Genomic DNA, 18,017 nt, shown 5'->3' on the forward strand with positions numbered 1-18,017 from the left:
CCCCTATTAAAAGAGGCCCGCTTGTAGAAACCGCTGCTTAGCATTTTTGGAACTTGTTATCCTATTCAGCAGAGTGCAAGTCAGGCGGGCTCTGCACTCGGACAATTACTGCTCCTGATTAACACCAAGAACTGATGAGTTGGCCTTTCCAGCGTGCTAAGCAAAGCCAGCCAAGCAGAAAATATCACTGAAGGGGAAACAACAGGAAGTGATTCTCTTGGTTACATTAGCGCTGTTGCGATATTTACACATGTTTGTGGATGGTGGGGGCAGCTCCGCCGCCGCCGCCGCCGCCGCCGCCGCCGCCGCCGCCGCCGCCGCCGCCTCCTCCTCCTCTTCCTCCTCCGCCGCGTGCCCTTCCGGATGACACCACTGATCTGGAAAAGCCACATCTCCCTCCCAACCTGAGCTGTCCATGTCCTCTAAGACTACTGCAGCCTCTTGGAAGAGTCACACACCTAGGGGTGGTCAGGCTAAGCTCGGGGTCTCTGCTTTGCCCCTTTCAACCCCCACCCCCACTTTCAGGCAACTGAGGGACCAGACATGGAAGGACAGCTTTGGTCTCACACTCTGAGACAGCTCGGCGGCAGCCCGGTGGGGTCTGTTTCTCTGTACCGTCTCCAGTATTGACAGAGCCCCTGTTCTTTTAAAAACTGTGTGAGTTGGCTCACCTGTAATGCCTGGGAGGCTGAGGCAGGAGGATCATCCTGAGTTTGAGCAAAGTCAGCCGGGGCTAGAGTGAAATCCCATTTGAAACCATAAAGCAAAACAATAAATATTCCTGTAAATTTGCGTTATGCTTTTAATCAGAGGCTGAGCTTGTATTGATACGTAGTACATGTCCTTTTGTGAATGAGCCGTGTGTGTCTCGATCATTTTTCTGTTGGAGGAGGGGACTGTCTTCACATTTTACATGCAAAACTTTTGTATATTAAGAGCACTGTGTCTTTTCACATTTCTTAGACTTATTTTACTGAGCTATTTGCCTTTGCATTTTGTTAAAATTTTTTTTAATCATACATAAAGTTTTATCTCTATTATATAAAATATATTATCCAAACACATCACTTTTCTTTGGAGACTTTGTTTCTCTTTTTGAGCTACAAAGTCATGTTGCATGCAGTCCCTATGACCTGGCTAGTTTCATGGAAAATTGTAAAGTAACTCCTTACTTAGTCCCGCAGAAACTGGATTAAATGTGGAGTGCGAGGAAAGATCTTTCCGGGGACCGTGCTGGGGAGCTAAGAAATGGAAGTGGGCGGTGGGGCAAAAGTCTCCAGCACAGACAGGACACAGCGTGCTGGCTAGAGACAGTAAGACACGTAACAATAAGCAAGCCCAAACCAAATACGATCGCTTGGGGCGTCAATATCTCTAGTAGTCTAAAACTACAGTGGCTGTGTCTGCTGTGAGGAGGCTTCCGGGTGCCAAGCACCCCACTTCCTGGACTTGGCAGGCGGAGTAGGTCGCCCGAGGTCAGCTGTGGCAAGCAGGCCTGGAGGCCCCCCTCCCCACACAGCCATGTGCTGGGTGTGCTGGCTTCTCCCGCTCTCTGCAGCCGGCTGAGGGGGGGCTTCAGTCCCGGCCTGCACTCGCCACCTTCTCTTACTCTTTGGGCAATTCTAGGTGCTAGGAAATGACATGGGCCCAGGTAACCATCTCTTTTGGTCCCTATTCAGGTTAGCACTGAGTCTGACATACAGAGCCTCTGAGGGCAGGACCACAGGGTTCTGGGTGAGCAGTCTGGGGTCTCCACCCAACACACCTTAGCCTGGGAGGCTCTCCTTCCCGCCTCTCTTAAAGCCCCTGTTGGAATCCTGTGCATTCTTCCCGGCTCAACTCAAAAGGCACCTCTTCCGGGAAGCCTTTCCCTAGTGAACTCTCTCAAAACTGAACGGAAATTCCCTTCTGAGGATACACACTTCCCTGTCTGCCCAAGTGTAGATGACTCTGGTCATGTGGTGACTAGAATTAAAACATACACTTCACCTGCACCAGACTGGTTTCTTCTGTCACTTCCCACCTCGTTCTGTTGAGACGCTCAGGGCTCTCGGGGAACTGGAGCTCAGGCTAGCCTGGCTGGCTAAGCAAGCCCCTGGTTCTGCTCCTTCTCTTCCCCTAGCACCAGGCTTATCGACACACACCGTCATGCCTGGCTTTCACGTCAGTTCCGGAGGACCTGAACTCAGGTTCTCATGTTTGTGCAGAACGCGCTTTGGCCACGGACCCATCCCCCAACCCACATTTTGACTTCTTTGCACCAGAGAAGACATCTTGGTGAATGTCACATTCATCATCTAGAAAACCTTTCCATAGACTGCACAGCCCTTACCCCTCACAACACTGAGGCAAGTGTGACAAGGAGCACACACACCCATTGTACAGGAGAAGGAATGAGGACGACTGTAAGCTAAGAGAGTGCTTGTACCAACAAAATGGCTCCCTGCCAAGCCCCTTAAGAGACTGTGCCTTGTCTCATGGAGGCTTCCTCCCCCACTCTGGGCATCCCTGTATGCAGCACCTGCCAGGGCCTGGCTTGGAAGGAGTCTGGGGAATGAACAGACCTGAGGCTTCACCTTGTGCTTCAGACCTCAGGCCTCCCTTCTCTCCCTCTGTGGCTGTTCCAGGTGGAGAAAGATGCAGGCCGGCTGGCACTTCTGATCTTAGATTTATTACTCTCTTTTTGCTGTGACAAACCCCCTAAGAGAAAGAACTTATTCACGAAAAAGTTTTATTTTGGCTCACCATTTCAGAGGGGTCAGGACATATTTGTTTGGCCCCGTGTGCTTGGGCCGGACATTATGGTGGTGGGAGCATGGGGCAGAACAGGCAAGTCCACATGGTGGTCCAGGATGTGCAGAGAAAGGCGAGAAGGAAATGGCCAGTCTAATATACTGCCAAAGACCCACCCGTTTCCTCCAGCTGGGCTCCAGACTTTCAAAACGCCAACCTGTGGGAAACATTTCCAATTCAATTACAGTCACCCTCCTCTCCTGGGGGCTCTGTCCCTCACCTTCACTCAGCTCTCACGTGGGGCGGCACCTGCCCTGGCTATCACAGACACCACTGCCCTGCTTCTGACACAGACAGCAGGAACAAGGCTTTGGTCCCCAGGGACGCAGAAGCACGAGCCTTGGTGGCTCCCTCCTTGTGTTATCTACCCCAAACACAAGCGCTTCCCTCTAAAGCTGGTGCTCTAAGTCAGAGGCTTGGGAGGAAGAAGAGCCGGGCTCTTCCATGCTCACCCCCCTTCTCCCTCCCTGAGGAATCATCTTCATCGTCACCATCCATTGCAAAAACGAATGGAGGCCATGCAGCCGGCTTTATTAAATATGAATGAGTCGCAGTCCACAGCCCCACATGGTCACTCGCCCACTCCATCTCTGGCAATTACTGAGTTGCACACACTGTGCCAAGGGGCACAGTGGTCCCCGCCTGCCCTTGCACACTGACGGAGCCCGGCAGGGGCATGGCTCGGGTCTACAGCTGCCCTTCCCCCTGATGAAAAAAACAAAAACCAGCCACCCCTGGCTCCCATGCAGCCCAGCTGCTCAGTTCGAAAGGCTCAGGGACAGGGTTTGCCTCTCAAGACTGTGGAGCCTGGGCACCCAGCTCAGGTCAGACAGAGCGGTGCTTTGGAGACTGTGGGCAAGGTACTCTGGTGGGAGCGGCTTCTGAGCTGCCAGCACCCAGACGCTTCAGGTTCGAGGAGACTCAGCCCGGGTTTGGGTTAAAGGCGAAGGTGCAGGCGCACGCCACTCACTCATTCAGCTGTGTTAACTCAGCGTTCCCAAGCTACTGGGTTATGAGTGTGATGTGCACCGGGTTATGAGTGTGATGTGTGCCGGGTTCTCCACTGCTCTGTTTACTGATGTAATGGGGGCAGAATGGATGTTCAGGCAATTGTTGAATGAATGAACAAATGGAACAAATGATGTGGGTAGTCCGATGATGTCTGAGTTGAACAAGTTGAGGTTAAAGAGCTTAGTGAAGGTTCCCAGGCCAATGGGTGACACAGTGAGTGTGTGTGTGTGTGTGTGTGTGTGTGTGTGTGTGTGTGAGAGAGAGAGTGTGTGTGTGTGAGAGAGAGTGTGTGTGTGTGTGAGTGAGTGTGTGTGAGTGTGTGTGTGAGAGTGTGTGTGTGAGTGTGAGTGTGTGTGTGAGAGAGTGTGTGAGAGAGTGTGTGTGTGTATGAGAGTGTGTGTGTGAGAGTGTGTGTGTGAGAGAGAATGCGTGTGTGTGTGTGTGTGTGTGTGAGAGAGAGAGAGAGAATGCGTGTGTGTGTGTGTGTGTGTGTGTGTGTATGTATGTGTGTGAGAGAGTGTGTGAGTGTGTATGTGTGTGAGAGAGTGTGTGTGAGTATGTGAGTGTGTGAGAGAGTGTGTGTGAGTATGTGAGTGTGTGTGTATGTATGTGTGTGAGAGAGTGTGAGAGTGTGTGAGTGTGTGAGTGTGTGAGAGTGTGTGAGTATGTAAGAGTGTGAGTGGTGTGTGTAGTGGGGGTGGGTGGGTATCACCCATTGCTGACCTAGTTCACTGGCCTGGGGTCCCCTCAAGTGCAGAGTCCGCCCCGGCTGTCGTATGTACTGGGTGTCTAAATTTGCTTCCGACCCCAATTTAACCAGGAGCCGTCAAGCTGGTCACTACTCCAGGTGACTTAGCCAAAGCTGTCACAGATCATGTTCGGATTAGTAAGAACAAATGCGAGCAAATCCTTTTTCTGAACTTAAAAAATTACTTTTATTTTAGGAACCAATAAAATTATGGCAAATATTTACAAATAATTATCTCACATAAAGGTTACATAAAATCAATTCTTCACAAGGAACAGTCACTCATGAAAAGACACAGATATTGAAACTACGCCAACCTTATTGCATGTTTCTCCAGCTAATTTAAAATAAAGGTGTTGCAGTCAACCATTTAACTTAACATAAGACCACAAATCCCAGGTTTGACGAGAAAAAAAGTTAAATTAAAAAATTAAACCATCCCAGTGCCCCCCCAAGTCCCACCCGAAGCCCCACCCTTCCCCCAACAAAAGAAAAATATGTCCAACATCTTTGGCAAATTGGCACGGCTGTAATTACATTCAAATATTATCACACACAAAAGCAACACACATCACTAAGAAAAAAAACCACCAATATTTCAAGTCAGTTCTACTAGAAAAAAAAGAATATAAAACATACACACTTTTAAGAAGCTTTTTGTTTCTCAATCTGTTGGAGACAGATCATCTCCCACTTTCAAAGGCAATTCAATTGTGTGGTTTTATTTATTTTTTGTTGGTTTTTTTTTTGTATATTTTTTTAACAAGCGTCTATGCAGGCATCACAAACTTTGGCGGATACAGTAGATATGCATTTCTTTGATGCTGGGCCAGTCCCTAGGACAGTGTTAACCATCTAAAAGAATGAGAAGCAAAACCCACGAGTTCCATCGGAATGTCATCTGCATTCCTACAAATACTCAATGTCCTCAGGCCACTAGAGGATGACAGACCAGGGCAGCATCGTCCAGCAGGAGCCAGGGCCACAAAATTCTACCCCCTTCCCACTGTGAGGGGGACCCTGTAGCCTGGCAGAGAAGAGGCGCATTGGCAACAGCAGGCCCTCACTGCCCACTACCCACCCCGTGCTGGTGGCTCGGGCCTTGGGGTCAACTCTGTCCCTTTCTGAGCCTCAGGACAGGCTGCTGCTGGGTCTGCTCACCTGTGACCAAAGGCAAGGAGAGCCAGCAAGAACTGGCCCCGGGAGACACAGCAGTTCTTCTGAGTTCCGTGTCCTAGTATTAGAGAGAGAGAGTGTGTATGTGTGTGGATGTGTGATAGAGGTATGTGAGTGTATGAGTGTGTGTGACTGTATATGTGGTGAGACTATGTCCGTGTGTGTGTGCATGCGCACGTGTGTGTGAACTCCCTTGTTCATGCACGTGTGCACACGGCATGAAGAGGAAGGCCTGACTATGAGGCTCTGAGTTTTGCAGGATGTTTAAAATAGACGGGATTTATTTTCTTTTTAGCTTTATAGCAACTAATTGGCTATTGATTAGTTGGAATTTTCAACTCTCCATTTCCTCAAATATAATAAAATCGTTTCATTAAAATGTACTCATGCTTGGAAACGAGGGGGTCATTAAGTGGTTTCCTTTCTGTCCCACTCTAAGTGAAATGTACCATTTGTAAATCAAAAGCCCATCGTCACATGTTATCAGTGGTGCTTTTGGAGAAGACCAGGGATGCACCGTCTGAATGGTGGTTTGGGGGACTGTACCCCCATGTGCAACTTAGCAGGTGAGTGAACCAGGTCAAGTGAGACTACAGATTGGTCTCCTGAAGCCAGGTCTTAGAGTCAGTGGGAAGCACAGAACTGCCAGTCCCTCGTCTTTTATTTGTTTTCTTTCTGCCCTCTCTGCTCCGGGCTCAAAGCTGTCCAGGCTGAGCCTGATCCCCCTGAGAGGTCACCAACATGCCATGCCACTCCCACAGTGAGGACAGAAACAGCAACTTGGTGCTGCTCAGGAGACTAAGGTGTGGTCAGAAGAATCTAGAGGTACTAAAGGGTGGCTGTGTTCAACCTCATCTCACCTGGAGACGAACTCAGAGGAACTTCTGGATTAAAACCCAGGAATGGCAGTGATCAGATATGAGTTCCCTGTTGGTCCTGGGAGTGTCCAGGAACTGGTCCTCAGTGCTGAGGAATCACCAAAGACCGATAGATGGGTGCCTGCTGCTCCCAGCATGCCCCTCTCTCTACAGAAACTGCATCTACATCCAAACAGCACCTGGGCAAGGGACTCACTATGTGCCCTGCAGCTGGCCCTTGGGGACCTGGCTGCCACTGGAGGAACAGCCTTAGCTGACAGCAGGCAAGTGTGGATCGACTCTGTGGCTCCCTCATGAATATGCAGAAAGGAATCTTGAGGTCCAGGACAACAGGGCCAAGGGGCTGAAGCGGCCACTGGGAGGTAGGGCAGACTCAAGGCGAGATGTCGTGGCCTGACTGTCCACGTCTCCAGTCACGGATTTTGTTTCCTTTTAAGAAATGCACATGCCTTGGACCTCTGGGAGGTAAAGCACTAAAGGAATAAATTTACCCAGGTGCACCACTTTGTGCCTGGAAACCATCACAGGCAGACTCCAGATGGGCGACAAGGCCAGGGCCACCATGGAGCTGGTCTAACGCAGAGACTTACGGGGTCAGCCTGCTCTAGCCTGGCCTGGCCTGTGAGGGGTCTCCTGGGAGACCGCGTTTCTGTCTCCACTTGTTCCTAGTATTTGTTTGGGAGTGCTTGGTTTGTTTTTAAGATTTGCTCCCCATGGCTTGGAGTTAAATTCTAGCTGAAATGTCACCCACAAGGGGGTGGATGGAGCTGAGGCTGCCAAAGGCACAGCCGTCCCTCCGAAGCCCGACTCCTCATAAAGGGATTTCACTCCTCAATGCCCTGTGGCCACATCTGGGGCTCCATACACAGAAGACTGCCAGCTCCCCTCAGACCCACCACGTGCATCTTTCACCCCACCACCACTTCCCAAGTTCAAACTGGTTGCACATCTCCCATCCCCCTCCCGTCTTCTCCAAGTGTTCGCGGAAGAGTGAGGAGAGACTAGAAGGGCTTTTGACAAGACTGTGGCTCACAGGTCGGTGGCTGATGGGCTCCATTCAGCCCATGGGTGCCTTTCCTTTGACTAACCGGGTGTTTTTAAAGTTTTCACTATTGAGATGCCCATCATGCTCTAGACACCGGGAGATGCACCGTACCCTGCTGCTTTGTACCCTGCCCAGAGGGTGGCTTTGAACCACCTGGCTGGGCTCAGACATTGCAATCTGGACAGCCCAGGCATCCCTGCACATTGCCACAGTTTGTTCCAAAGTAGAAAGGGCAGAGAAAAGGGAACGGAGATGGCTCATGGAACTGCTGTTTTATGCGCTGCGAGCCAGAACCTGTTCGTGTCTAGGCCCTGCCAGGGACTGTGACATGGGCTTGGACACACTGTCCTGGGAGCCTCAGGGTACATCAGGAAAAGGCTCCATGTGAACACTTAAAAGTGTTCCTGTGAATTTAGGTAAAGACTGAAAGTGTCAGTGTTAATGGGACCAGCAAGGCCACCAGTCCCCAGCCCCTTCCTGTTACTGGACCAACTTTTGGGCTCTGTTCTTTCCTTCTTGTGGGTCTGGGGGAATTCTGGAGTGCTAAGGGGTGGGAGTCTTCAGGTCATGCACTTCATGACAGGAGCTCTCAACTCTGTGTGCCAAGAATGTGGCTCGGGGATCTGAGGATTCTCTTCATCCTTATCTTCACAGGGAGCCTTGGACGTCAGGATTTTTGCCCCATGGGATAGTGGAGCATTACAAAGCAGTGTCGGTTATGAAGGCACAATCTCTAAGCAGGTGCCTTAGCAAAGGTGGGCTTGGTACCTCATCACAAGTGCTCAGGCTGGAGCTGGACAAGTGGTGTGAAAAGATCTCTTTTCACCCAGTTCAAACAGGACTGAAGGAGGAAGAGCCAGGCCTCCTGCCATGGTGCTGGGGAAGCCTCAGACTCCGTTTTGAATTCTCTGGCATGTGCCTCTGCAGTGTGCGCGTGCTAGCTGGAGAGAGCAGGTGTGCAAATGTGAGAACACTCACGTGCGTCTGCATCTCAAGAGCCGGCGAGAGCAGTGTGTGCGTGAGCAGCCATGTGCTTCTGCTCCCTTGTGCTTCTCCCTGGTACCCCAGGAACCACGGGGTGTCTCACAAATACAGGCTCCAATCTGAGGCCCAGCAGCACCTCAAGGGAGAGAGGAAAGACACACAGACGGAGCTCCTTACATGGGCATGATCAGGTGGCGGGGGAGGGGGAGCCACTGCTGGGCTGGGTGGGCTTTGCTGAGGAAGGAAGGAAGGAAGGTGTACACATGGAAGGCTGGCACAGGGAGGCTGCCCTCTTGCAGCTTGGAACTGCCAGGAGCCCAGGGTGAACACCACTCTAAGAGACCAGCAGCACGGGACAGAGGAGAGATGAGGATGGGGCCTTCTCCTACCTTAGCTGACAAGTGGAAGCTGAACGCAGGCCACTCAGCTCCTGGAGGTGGGCTGGGGCCCCGGCTGCCTTCCTTTGCCAGCAAGTTCCCCAATCACTAAGCCTGCTTCGAGCTCACGCGCCTCGCCTCTGGCCGGGTGACGGGAAGCCTTGGCAGTTGTACCTGTTCGGAAGCCTGATCTGGCGTACCGGGACAAATGGTGCCTCCTACCATCCTCACGGTCCCCTTCCCTCCCGGGTACAAGAGATGGCCAGATGGAGGTGACAGCGACCGCCATGTGCTAAAGGGGCCCGAGTCCCAGCCCTACCTCTGCCAGTCAATGGGGACTCCACTTACCTGAGCCTCAGTTTCTTCTTTTGTCCCACTGCCCTGTGGGAGGTATTGAGGCACAAAACACTCGTGTGTGTGTGTGTGTGGGGGGTCTGTTTGGTCTCCCCCTCTGGTTCTGGTTCCCTAAGCTGGGCCTCAGTTTCCTCTCAGAACTAACCCAGGTCTTTCTGAAGGCTTTTCGGTTCCCGCCCTTGTTTTACACTTGACTGGAACGTTAGCAAGATCCCACGTGCTTGCTCAAAAGGGAGGGCCTGCCCCAGGTGACACCGCCCCTGCCTCAGCCCTGGGACGAAGGGAGGAAGGGAGAGGAGGAAAACTAGTGAGCTCAGCCAGCTGTCAGCCCAGCAGAGGCTCAGAGAGGTCAAGGGTCTGAGGTCCCACAAGACAGCAGACCCTAGGGACGCTGTCATGTGAAAACGGTCCTGTTAAGCCTCAGTTTAGACAGGGGTTCTCCTCTGCTGTTTGGAGTTGGCAGGACGGACTGTGCAGAGAATAGAGGTTCCAGATGAATGAATTGTATCACCGCCCCCCCCCCCCGAGACTCAAGCCCACCCTCAAGTCGCCCACCGGTTCCTCAGTGTTTGGCCTGGCCCTCCCCTGGCCCTTCCTCTGTCTCCCACGGATTCCTCTGCCTTCCCACAGCGAGTTCCATCTCGACACCTTGTATGAACAAGCTGGCCTGCAGGTGTAGGCCGGGCCCCTGCCCCCATCCCCAGCACCTCCGTGCCCAGCCACACTCTGTGCTCCCCAAGGGTGGCAGCGCTGCTTGAGAGGAAGCTCGGGTCCTGGCTGATGCCTGCAGGGTGTGCTGGTCCCCAGTGCCGGCATCAGTCCTTTCTGCCAGCCACTGTCTCTGTGGCTGGGACAGACTCGCCCAGGATCCAGTCATTGGGGTCCCAAAGGATGGTTGCAAAGTGCCCATGGCTGATGTCCAAAGAGGTCTGAGCTCGGGCGTGCCTCGGCAAACATACTCAGTTTGGTGGTTCCAGGGGCCAGGAGGACCATCGGACCCTGGCCTGGGTCCGATGATCTTTTGATCCAGATCGCTATTCAGAGTCACAATGCCATCAGCGCTTGGATGGATGACCTCTTTCTTTAGGACAGCAGCTGTCCCAGACAGTTCTCTTGGAGTCCCTTGATTGAGAAAAGGACCATTGACACTACGGTGGCTCTGTGGAAATGGAGGCAAGAGGCCAGGGTGTCTCCCTGGAGTGTATTCCTCTTGGGGGGAACCTCAGGGGAAGCTTGTGCCATGACCACCAGTGAGCCTTGTAGATATTCGAGAAGTGAACTAGAGGCCGGGCATCCTCAAGGTGGCCACTATCAGTTTCAAAGACGGCTTTGAGATACCTGACAGGGCACCAGGGCAGAGGGAAGGGTGTTCTGTGCAGAGGTGGAAGATAGCCTGTGCATTGTGGGTAATCTGCTCTGTCAGACCTTCAGGGCCACAGGGAAGAAGAAGGTATATACATGGGTTCTGGGAAGCAACAAAAGCCAGCTCTTTCTTGCGGGCCTGCCGTGGCTGAAACCCACAGATGGTCAGACAGTCAGGAGGACTGGTAGGCTGGGCTTGGCTGCAATGGTCTTCAGAACAGCAGAGACCCTGTCACCGCTTCGGAGAAGCTTGTCAATTGACTCTTGACATGGATAAGAATCCAGAAGTCCAGCCGCCCTACCTGGATCCTAGGCAGGGAAAAATGGAGGGGAGGAGGATGCTTCAGCTGTGTGTGGGATGGGGCGGGAGACGACATTGTTGGGCCCCTCTGTCTGTCTGGGGGTTAGGAAGCTGTCTACCTCAATGAAACGCGTTGAAGAATCGGTGCCCACATGGCTCTGAGGGTCAGTGGCGGTCATAGGCGGTGGCTGCGGCAGGTGGGGCCGCTCCTCGGGCTGCGGCGCTGTAATAGTATGGGGAGCCTGGAAGAGACAAGAGGGCACTGAGGTGAAACCGGGGGTCCCCTGCCCACCAGTCTCCCCTCATCCAGTTAGGGCCACTGTCCACTCTCCCTAAGATCTTTGTCCTGATCTTTTTCCTGAACCGCCAGTCGGATCAGCGCCACCCAGAGCTGCATGCAGACTGAAGGCCCTGGTTTCTCTCCTGGCTGCTGCTGCTGCACGTGGTCTCCCTTCCTTTTGTGTGGCTTCTGGCTGCTTCCATGTCATTGAGAAGAGCTGGGTAGTTGTCCCGATGGACCACAAAGCCTAAAATAGTTAGTGTCTGGTCATGTGTAAAAACGTCTTTGAGGCCTTACCTACAGCAAGGATAAAAGTGTTCAGTTTCTTGTATGATTGACAAGCCTTGGCCAACCTCCCTGGGCTCGTTGGCCAATCTGCCCATTATTCCCGGCCATACTCCACACCACACCCAAAGTTTGTGCCTGTCGTCTACATGGGTCATCTCATTCAAATGTAGGGGGCAGGGCCAGTGACCCCATTTTATTAGACTCGGGACTCCTGCCTGGAGTTCCGGGCCTGTGCCCTTATCCTCTTTCCTGCCTAGGCTTCCTCCAAGTCCTAGGACCCTGCCTTTCTCCTCTGGGAAGACTCTCCCATGAGCTCACTTTCCTCCACAGGTGGAGCCACACGGGGTGACCACCTCTCTCCTTGTGCATGTCCCCTCTCCTGGGGCAGAGAATCCTAAAGAGTGAAGGCCTGGGCTCTGGCCTTCTTGGCATTTGCCCCCAGCTTCCAGCTCTGCTCAGTGAGGATCCTGGTGTGAAGGAACAATGGCCCTGAGTGAACAGCCAGTAGTGGGGACCCTGCTCGGCCGCCCACTGGTTCCCTCACTTCCTCACCTCATGGGCTGCAGGCACGGGCAATAGTGGGCAGCCAATTCAACATGGCTGGACGCTCAGAGTTCAGGGGAATCTGACCCCGGGCACGTTAGCTCACACGTATAATCCAGGGCTTGGGAGCCTGAGGCAAGAACATTGCCAAGAGTTGAAGACCAGCCTACATACTGAGACCCTTTCTTGGGAAGAAAAATTTAAAAAGGAGTTTGTGCCCTGGGAAGTGGGGCTTTCAGACAAGCTCTGGTGACCACTGACAGAAAGGGGGATTGGTCTGGGCTCAGGCATGGACATGGACGGGGCGGGGGGGGGGGGGGGATGGCGGAAGTGAGTGTGGGATAAGGCCCCTTCCTGTGACCTCAGGACAGAGTGGTCCCTGGGTTCCTCTCACACCTCTGGACTCTTTCCTGCTTTTTGGACATGTTCTCTAAGGAAGCTCCCAGTAGTCCTATCTACACTAAAACTCTTCCCAGGGACTTGGGGAGCTGGGGACCCAGGGGCCTGGCTGGATTCTCAGACCACAGAGGCCAGAGCTTCAAATCTCTCACAGTGAGGATGTTCAGCAAAATAAAAACCCACTTACGTCACAAAGTCCCTCAGTACTGGATCCTGGCCGTGAACCCAGGACGTGTGTCCTTGGCAAGGGGTTCATTCACCACAGTACAGCTCAAGGTCGACACCAGAGGGACAGGCTTATTGCAGCAGGCAGGGGTTGGGGCTCTGTCAGCCAGTCTTGTGGGGTGGGCTTAATGAGCTGAATTCCCAGAGGAATGGGCTTGGATTTCTTCTGAAGTCTCACTCGAATCCAAACCAATCCTGACTGTTCTCCCAGACACCCTAACTGGGGGCGGAGCCCGGCTGTGCTCCCAGACACCCTAACTGGGGGGGGGAGCCTGGCCGTCCTCCAGACGCCCTAACTGGGGGCGGAGCTGTGGGGTTTTCTTCACGGGCCCAAACATGTCTCAGTAAAAGGCCTTGACCAGGCGGATTTGCTCCCCTGAGCCTCAGTTGTTTTCATCTTTAAAAAGGGGTCACAGGGGGGCAAAGTGAGGGCACCCAGGAATGAGTGTGTGATGGGGCTGTGGGAATGGTCACTTTCTTCTAACTTAACTCTCAGGCAGGAACTACGACTGTCCCTGTTTTATGGATGAGGGACACTTGCCGAAGCCATTTGGCTAGCATGCAGTGGGGTAGGGGGCACTTTGGCATCCGGACTCCCTTCTACACTCAGCCTCACAGGCTGGGCCACTCTTGCCCCTGACTCAGGAAGACGGAATAGCCTCAGGCATCGATAGTGCCGTACCTCTCCTTGCTGTTCCAGAAAGCCCAGGCAAGCATTCTACACCCAGGAATCCCCAAAGACACTCTCCTGCGGCCTCCAAGGTCACCTCCCCACTCCAGCCCTGACTCTTAGGTCTGTGGGATGGGCCAGCAACAGGGTGGGGGGGTGGGGTTCGTTCCCTGCAGGTCTGGAGATTGCACAAGAATATGAAAATCATAGGGGCTGCCCTCACAAAGGGTCCACGAGGGGCAGGGGGTAGAGGGAATGGCTCTCTAGAAGCCCTGTGGTGAGGTTTCCAACTTCCTCCCACAGCTCTGTTCACCCCGCAGGGCTTAGCCAGCCGGGGTGGCAGCCCTGGCTGTGAGGGTTTGATTTACCACAGAAAATGAAAACATCACCTCATAAAGCACTCTGTCTTCTTGGTGCCCATTAGACCTCCACTAGAATAAACTTGTCCTTCCTCCTGTCATTTTTCCTCTCTAATTCACATTATCATCAATTTACCTCGTGACACAGCCATTCCAGGCTGGCTCAGGCCTGGTCCCCTCCCTAATCCCTTTACAGCGGCCACAGGCCGCCCTATTCTAATCCTAATTGACCATGGCCTGCTTCTCTGCTGCCAGACCTGCCAGCTCTGCTTGCCTCTGCTGCCCCTCACCAGCTTGGGGGGTCCCACAGGATGGGGGAACCCACAGGATGAGGTGCTGAGGGGGGCTCTCAGTCCTCACTCTGACTGTGTTGGTAAAGGAGGCTTCATCCAGGTCAGCCGGGGTACCTGAGGGGCCGGTGCAAGGCTGTGTCTGAGTGGGAAGAGTGAGCTGTGATGTGTGTCTTCACCTGAGCCTGAGGAAACACAGGACAGGTCACCACATTCCTGGCCTCCCTCACCCCAAATCAGAGGAATCATCAGACTGGTCTTTCTAGGCTGAACCACGGGGTTTGTTTGGCCAAACCACTGAAAAGTCTGTGGCAGGGCCTGTATGATGGGAGCAGACTGGCGCTGTTTGCAGGGCTTGTGGTCAGGTGAGCCACGTGTCTTCGTCTACATGCAAGCAGGATCCCTGTGGATCCAGAGCCCCATGCCTCGAGAGCTTCGCCTTCAGGGCCTGAGTGAGAGAGAGGCTGCCATGGTAACCATCCTCATTTTATCCCCGGGCCGAGGCCCAGGCTGGTGGGTGGCCTGACGGATCCAGGTTATGGACTCGAGCCCCGCAGGATTTACACACCTCTTGTGGTGGCACTTTTCCTGAGGCACAGGCCCGCCTCTGACTCGTCCCCCCAGCTTCCCTTGCGGCTGGGGCTCAGGCGTTCTACCTGAGGGCTGCCTACTAGACTCCCTTGTGTTGGACATTGATGGAGAAGAAAAGCCACTTAAGGAAGTGGGCTGGGGGGACTCCATTCACTAGGAACAGGTGTCAAAGGCCTCCATGTCTGAATGGTGGCAGGGAACAGCTTCCCATGCTGTCGAGCCCCTAGGGGAAGCTGCACCGTGGCGTAATTGGTGGGTGCCGGCTGGCAGCAATGGGGTGCTTACAGCAGAGCAGGCCTGCCGTGCAACTGGGTGCGTTCCTGGCCCTTGTCCCGTGCCCGTCTATTGAGTCAGTCTGGAGATTCTGGGACTCTCTGACGTCCTTTACTAAATATGCTTCTGCTTAAATGAGCCAGAGTGGATTCTGTTGTTTGCAATTATGCGTCATTAACCTGGCTCTCAAACCCAGCCACACAAGGCTTGAGTGTTGAGGGCCCTCACCTGTTTCTGCAGGGGCCCACGGCCTCCTTCCAGCTGTGGCTGTCCAGCCTGAATTAGTTAGGGAGCCTGAGAGACTCCCACCACACACTAAGGATGCCGACTCTGGAGCCGAGGAGATAGATACCTTGTCTGTCATCTGCCCGTGGGTGCATGAGTCTGCCTTTCTGAGCCTCACTTTGCTGTATCTCAGAGATGTTAGGATGGTCCCCACAGGGCGTTTGAAAGCATAAAATGAGACGACCATGTGAAGCATTTCCCATGTGCCTAGATAGACTGCAGATAATCAGAGTTCGGATTCTGCTGCTTCCCCATTTCCCTGGTCCTCCTGAAAACCCTCAGCACCTAGCACAGGTACACCTGCACAAGGCTCCCTCACCCCGAGCCTGTGAGATCACTGGACAAAGCCTGGCATTACGGCCTGTGAACTGGCTTTTACTTAGACTTGAGCAGAAAAGCCTCAGGTCCCCACCCACCCTTTGGACATGTCACTGCCCTGCCGACTTCTCAGCCTGGTTCAAAGTCCCTCATTCCTGCATATTCCACAACCATCCCAACTCCAATACCACCCCTGGGCAGTTTCATCCCCACTGCTCTGCCCCTTAAATCCCCAGAAGCGAGCGTCACTGCTAATCTCGGGGATGTCTTGTGAAAAGCACAACATGGTGACTCCTCTTGGCAGGCGGGGTTTTGTGTCACCATGGGCTGCATTCCTGTCCTTCTTGTGTTCCCTAGGCTGTGAAATCAGGCCTGGGTCAGTGTGGCCTTAGATAGCCATTCCCGCAGGCCCCAGACCTCCTGTGAGATACACTCCCTGTGAGTCTCCCCGTAGAACTGGGGCCAGGGAGTCTGTTGTAAGGCAGGCCGGAACTCTCGCTCACATGGAGCATCAATGGCCGGCGCCCCTCTTCCGTCCACAGTTGTGTGTGACACACCGGAATGCTTGGAGTAGGCCAAGGTCCCCAGAGCATATCCCACGCCCAATCTGGTGGTACTGAGGAATGTGGCATCCGTACCATGCTCTGTCTTAGCCAAACCAGACCGGGGAAGGAATCAAGGCTGAGACCTCACAGGCCTACGGAATGGCAATAATTGAGGAGCCGGGGAATTAGTGGGCTCTCGCTGGAGGAGGTCTTGCTAATGCGGACAGACAGGCCAGAGCAGTCTCAAAAGCGCCCCCTTTCACTGCTCCAAGTAGAACATCTTTAGCTGACTTAGGGCTGAGAGCCGTATTGTAACCCATTAGTCTATTGGCTGGTTCTAGCTGCTAAGGGGCGACATCTGCATCCAGGACCTCTGTTTCAAGTTACTTCTGCGTTGACGGACCCTCATCTGCTGGTTTCATGTGGGTTTAGACTAACAAAACAAATGGTTCTTCTTGAGCCTTGGAGGGCAAAGTCAGTCCTGCTTGGGGTGTGAGTGTGTGTGTGTGTGTGTGTGTGTGTGTGTACACAAATATACTAGGATAGTCACAGACTAGACTGTTCCAGCCATGGACATTCTGCCAATTTGAGTCTTGGATAAGGGTTAGGCCACCAGCTGAGCCCTATACAGCGTGCCTTGGCAGGCCACAGGGCAGCTGGTTCCTAATAGAGCTGGCACCGGTTGTGCCCATAGCAGACATCATTAATCAATCACTGGGCCTCAGAGCCCTTAGCAAGACAGTGTTCCAGGCAGCCAGCACCAATCAATCCAAGTTTGTATTTCCAGTGCCTTTTATCTAGGGAATTGCACTATGTTTAATAGTTCTTAAGACAGATTACTTATGGGCAAGCACATTCCCTGCTTCCTTTTCCTTCTCACGTTCCCGCTCCCTTGAGCTGCAGTGGCATTAACTGCCCTAAGACCACCTATATTCCACATTCATGGGGCAAAATACCCATCTCACCCCAGCTGACCAGACCTTGAGAGGGACCCTGGCCCCATGAGGAAGCCAAGCAAGGCATCCGAGCACCCAGGGACCCCATAGGACAGTACTCACCAAGCAGTCCTGGGTTGGGGAACCTCCATGAGTCATTGTAGGAGGAATACTGAGGGTGACTGTAGGGGCTCCCAGAAAATTCACTCCCTGCAGGAGGTGGGAAGAGAGACAAACAGGAGACAAATGTTAAATTAGGCTCAGACAAGGCTGTGGGTTCAAGCCAGCTTAAATACTGAATGAGTATGGAAGGCACTTGTCTCCTCCGCGAGCTTCAGGTACTTTTGGTAACCAACTATAGCAAATCGGGGCTATATCCTCATGCAGGGAGCTGTCTGTTCCACCCTGGAGCGCTTTGTATCAATGGGAAGAGAAGTCACAGAGTCATCATGTGCAGGGTTGGGGGGTCTCACTTGGTACACCTGCCTAAGCTCAATCCTAGCCTGCAGGGCTGTTGACACTGGCCGAGGCTCCTAAGGACCCTAGTGTGGGTTGGTCCCATTCCCCACGGCCTCAGCTCTAGTGTGGCCACTCTGTGCTGTGAATTCAGAGTGACTGTGCCAGGGGCAGCCGGCTGGACAGGGCCGTGAGACCCAGGGCCAACCCCGTGTGTCTGGAGAATGCAGACAGCACCCTGCTGACATGAAGGGACAGGCTAATGCTTATGAAATCCAAAAGAGGGAGTGGGCTGGGGTCTTCTAGGCACTGGGGAGGACAGTTGCTCACGTTGTGGGCATGCTCAGGCAGGCCCTGTGAGGTGTGCGTGGGTGAAGGGAGGGTGGCGTGGGCCCAGAGGACAATTCGCTCAGATCCAGCAACCCGAGGAGCTGAGCACCCACCCCTGGCTGTCCCCTGGGTTTGCTGTAGCCCCAGGGGACTCTCTTTTCTGCCAGCTAGGCCAGGGCACAGGTTCAAATCCTGTCCCCA

The 18,017-nt window shown here is 53.4% G+C and overlaps 1 protein-coding gene across 4 annotated transcripts in view; it reads right to left on the minus strand.

Moving 5' to 3' along the window:
- Positions 1–5,206: 5,206 nt before the first annotated feature.
- Pax5 (paired box 5) overlaps positions 5,207–18,017 on the minus strand; it is a 192,025-nt gene continuing 179,214 nt past the window's right edge. For 2 of the 4 annotated variants that reach the window (XM_076564115.1, XM_042271080.2), the window contains exons 9-11: positions 17,154–17,240; positions 11,149–11,271; positions 9,762–11,037 (exon numbers count right to left, since the gene is read on the minus strand). In XM_076564115.1, the coding sequence (XP_076420230.1) occupies positions 11,195–11,271; positions 17,154–17,240 (164 nt within the window). In that variant the 3' untranslated portion in view covers positions 9,762–11,037; positions 11,149–11,194. Of the gene's footprint in view, positions 11,272–17,153; positions 17,241–18,017 lie in introns of all 4 variants that reach the window. The other 2 variants (XM_076564114.1, XM_042271079.2) reach the window with 1 other exon arrangement.

Source organism: Peromyscus maniculatus, chromosome 2, assembly GCF_049852395.1.
Source record: "Peromyscus maniculatus bairdii isolate BWxNUB_F1_BW_parent chromosome 2, HU_Pman_BW_mat_3.1, whole genome shotgun sequence".
Lineage (NCBI taxonomy): Eukaryota > Metazoa > Chordata > Mammalia > Rodentia > Cricetidae > Peromyscus > Peromyscus maniculatus.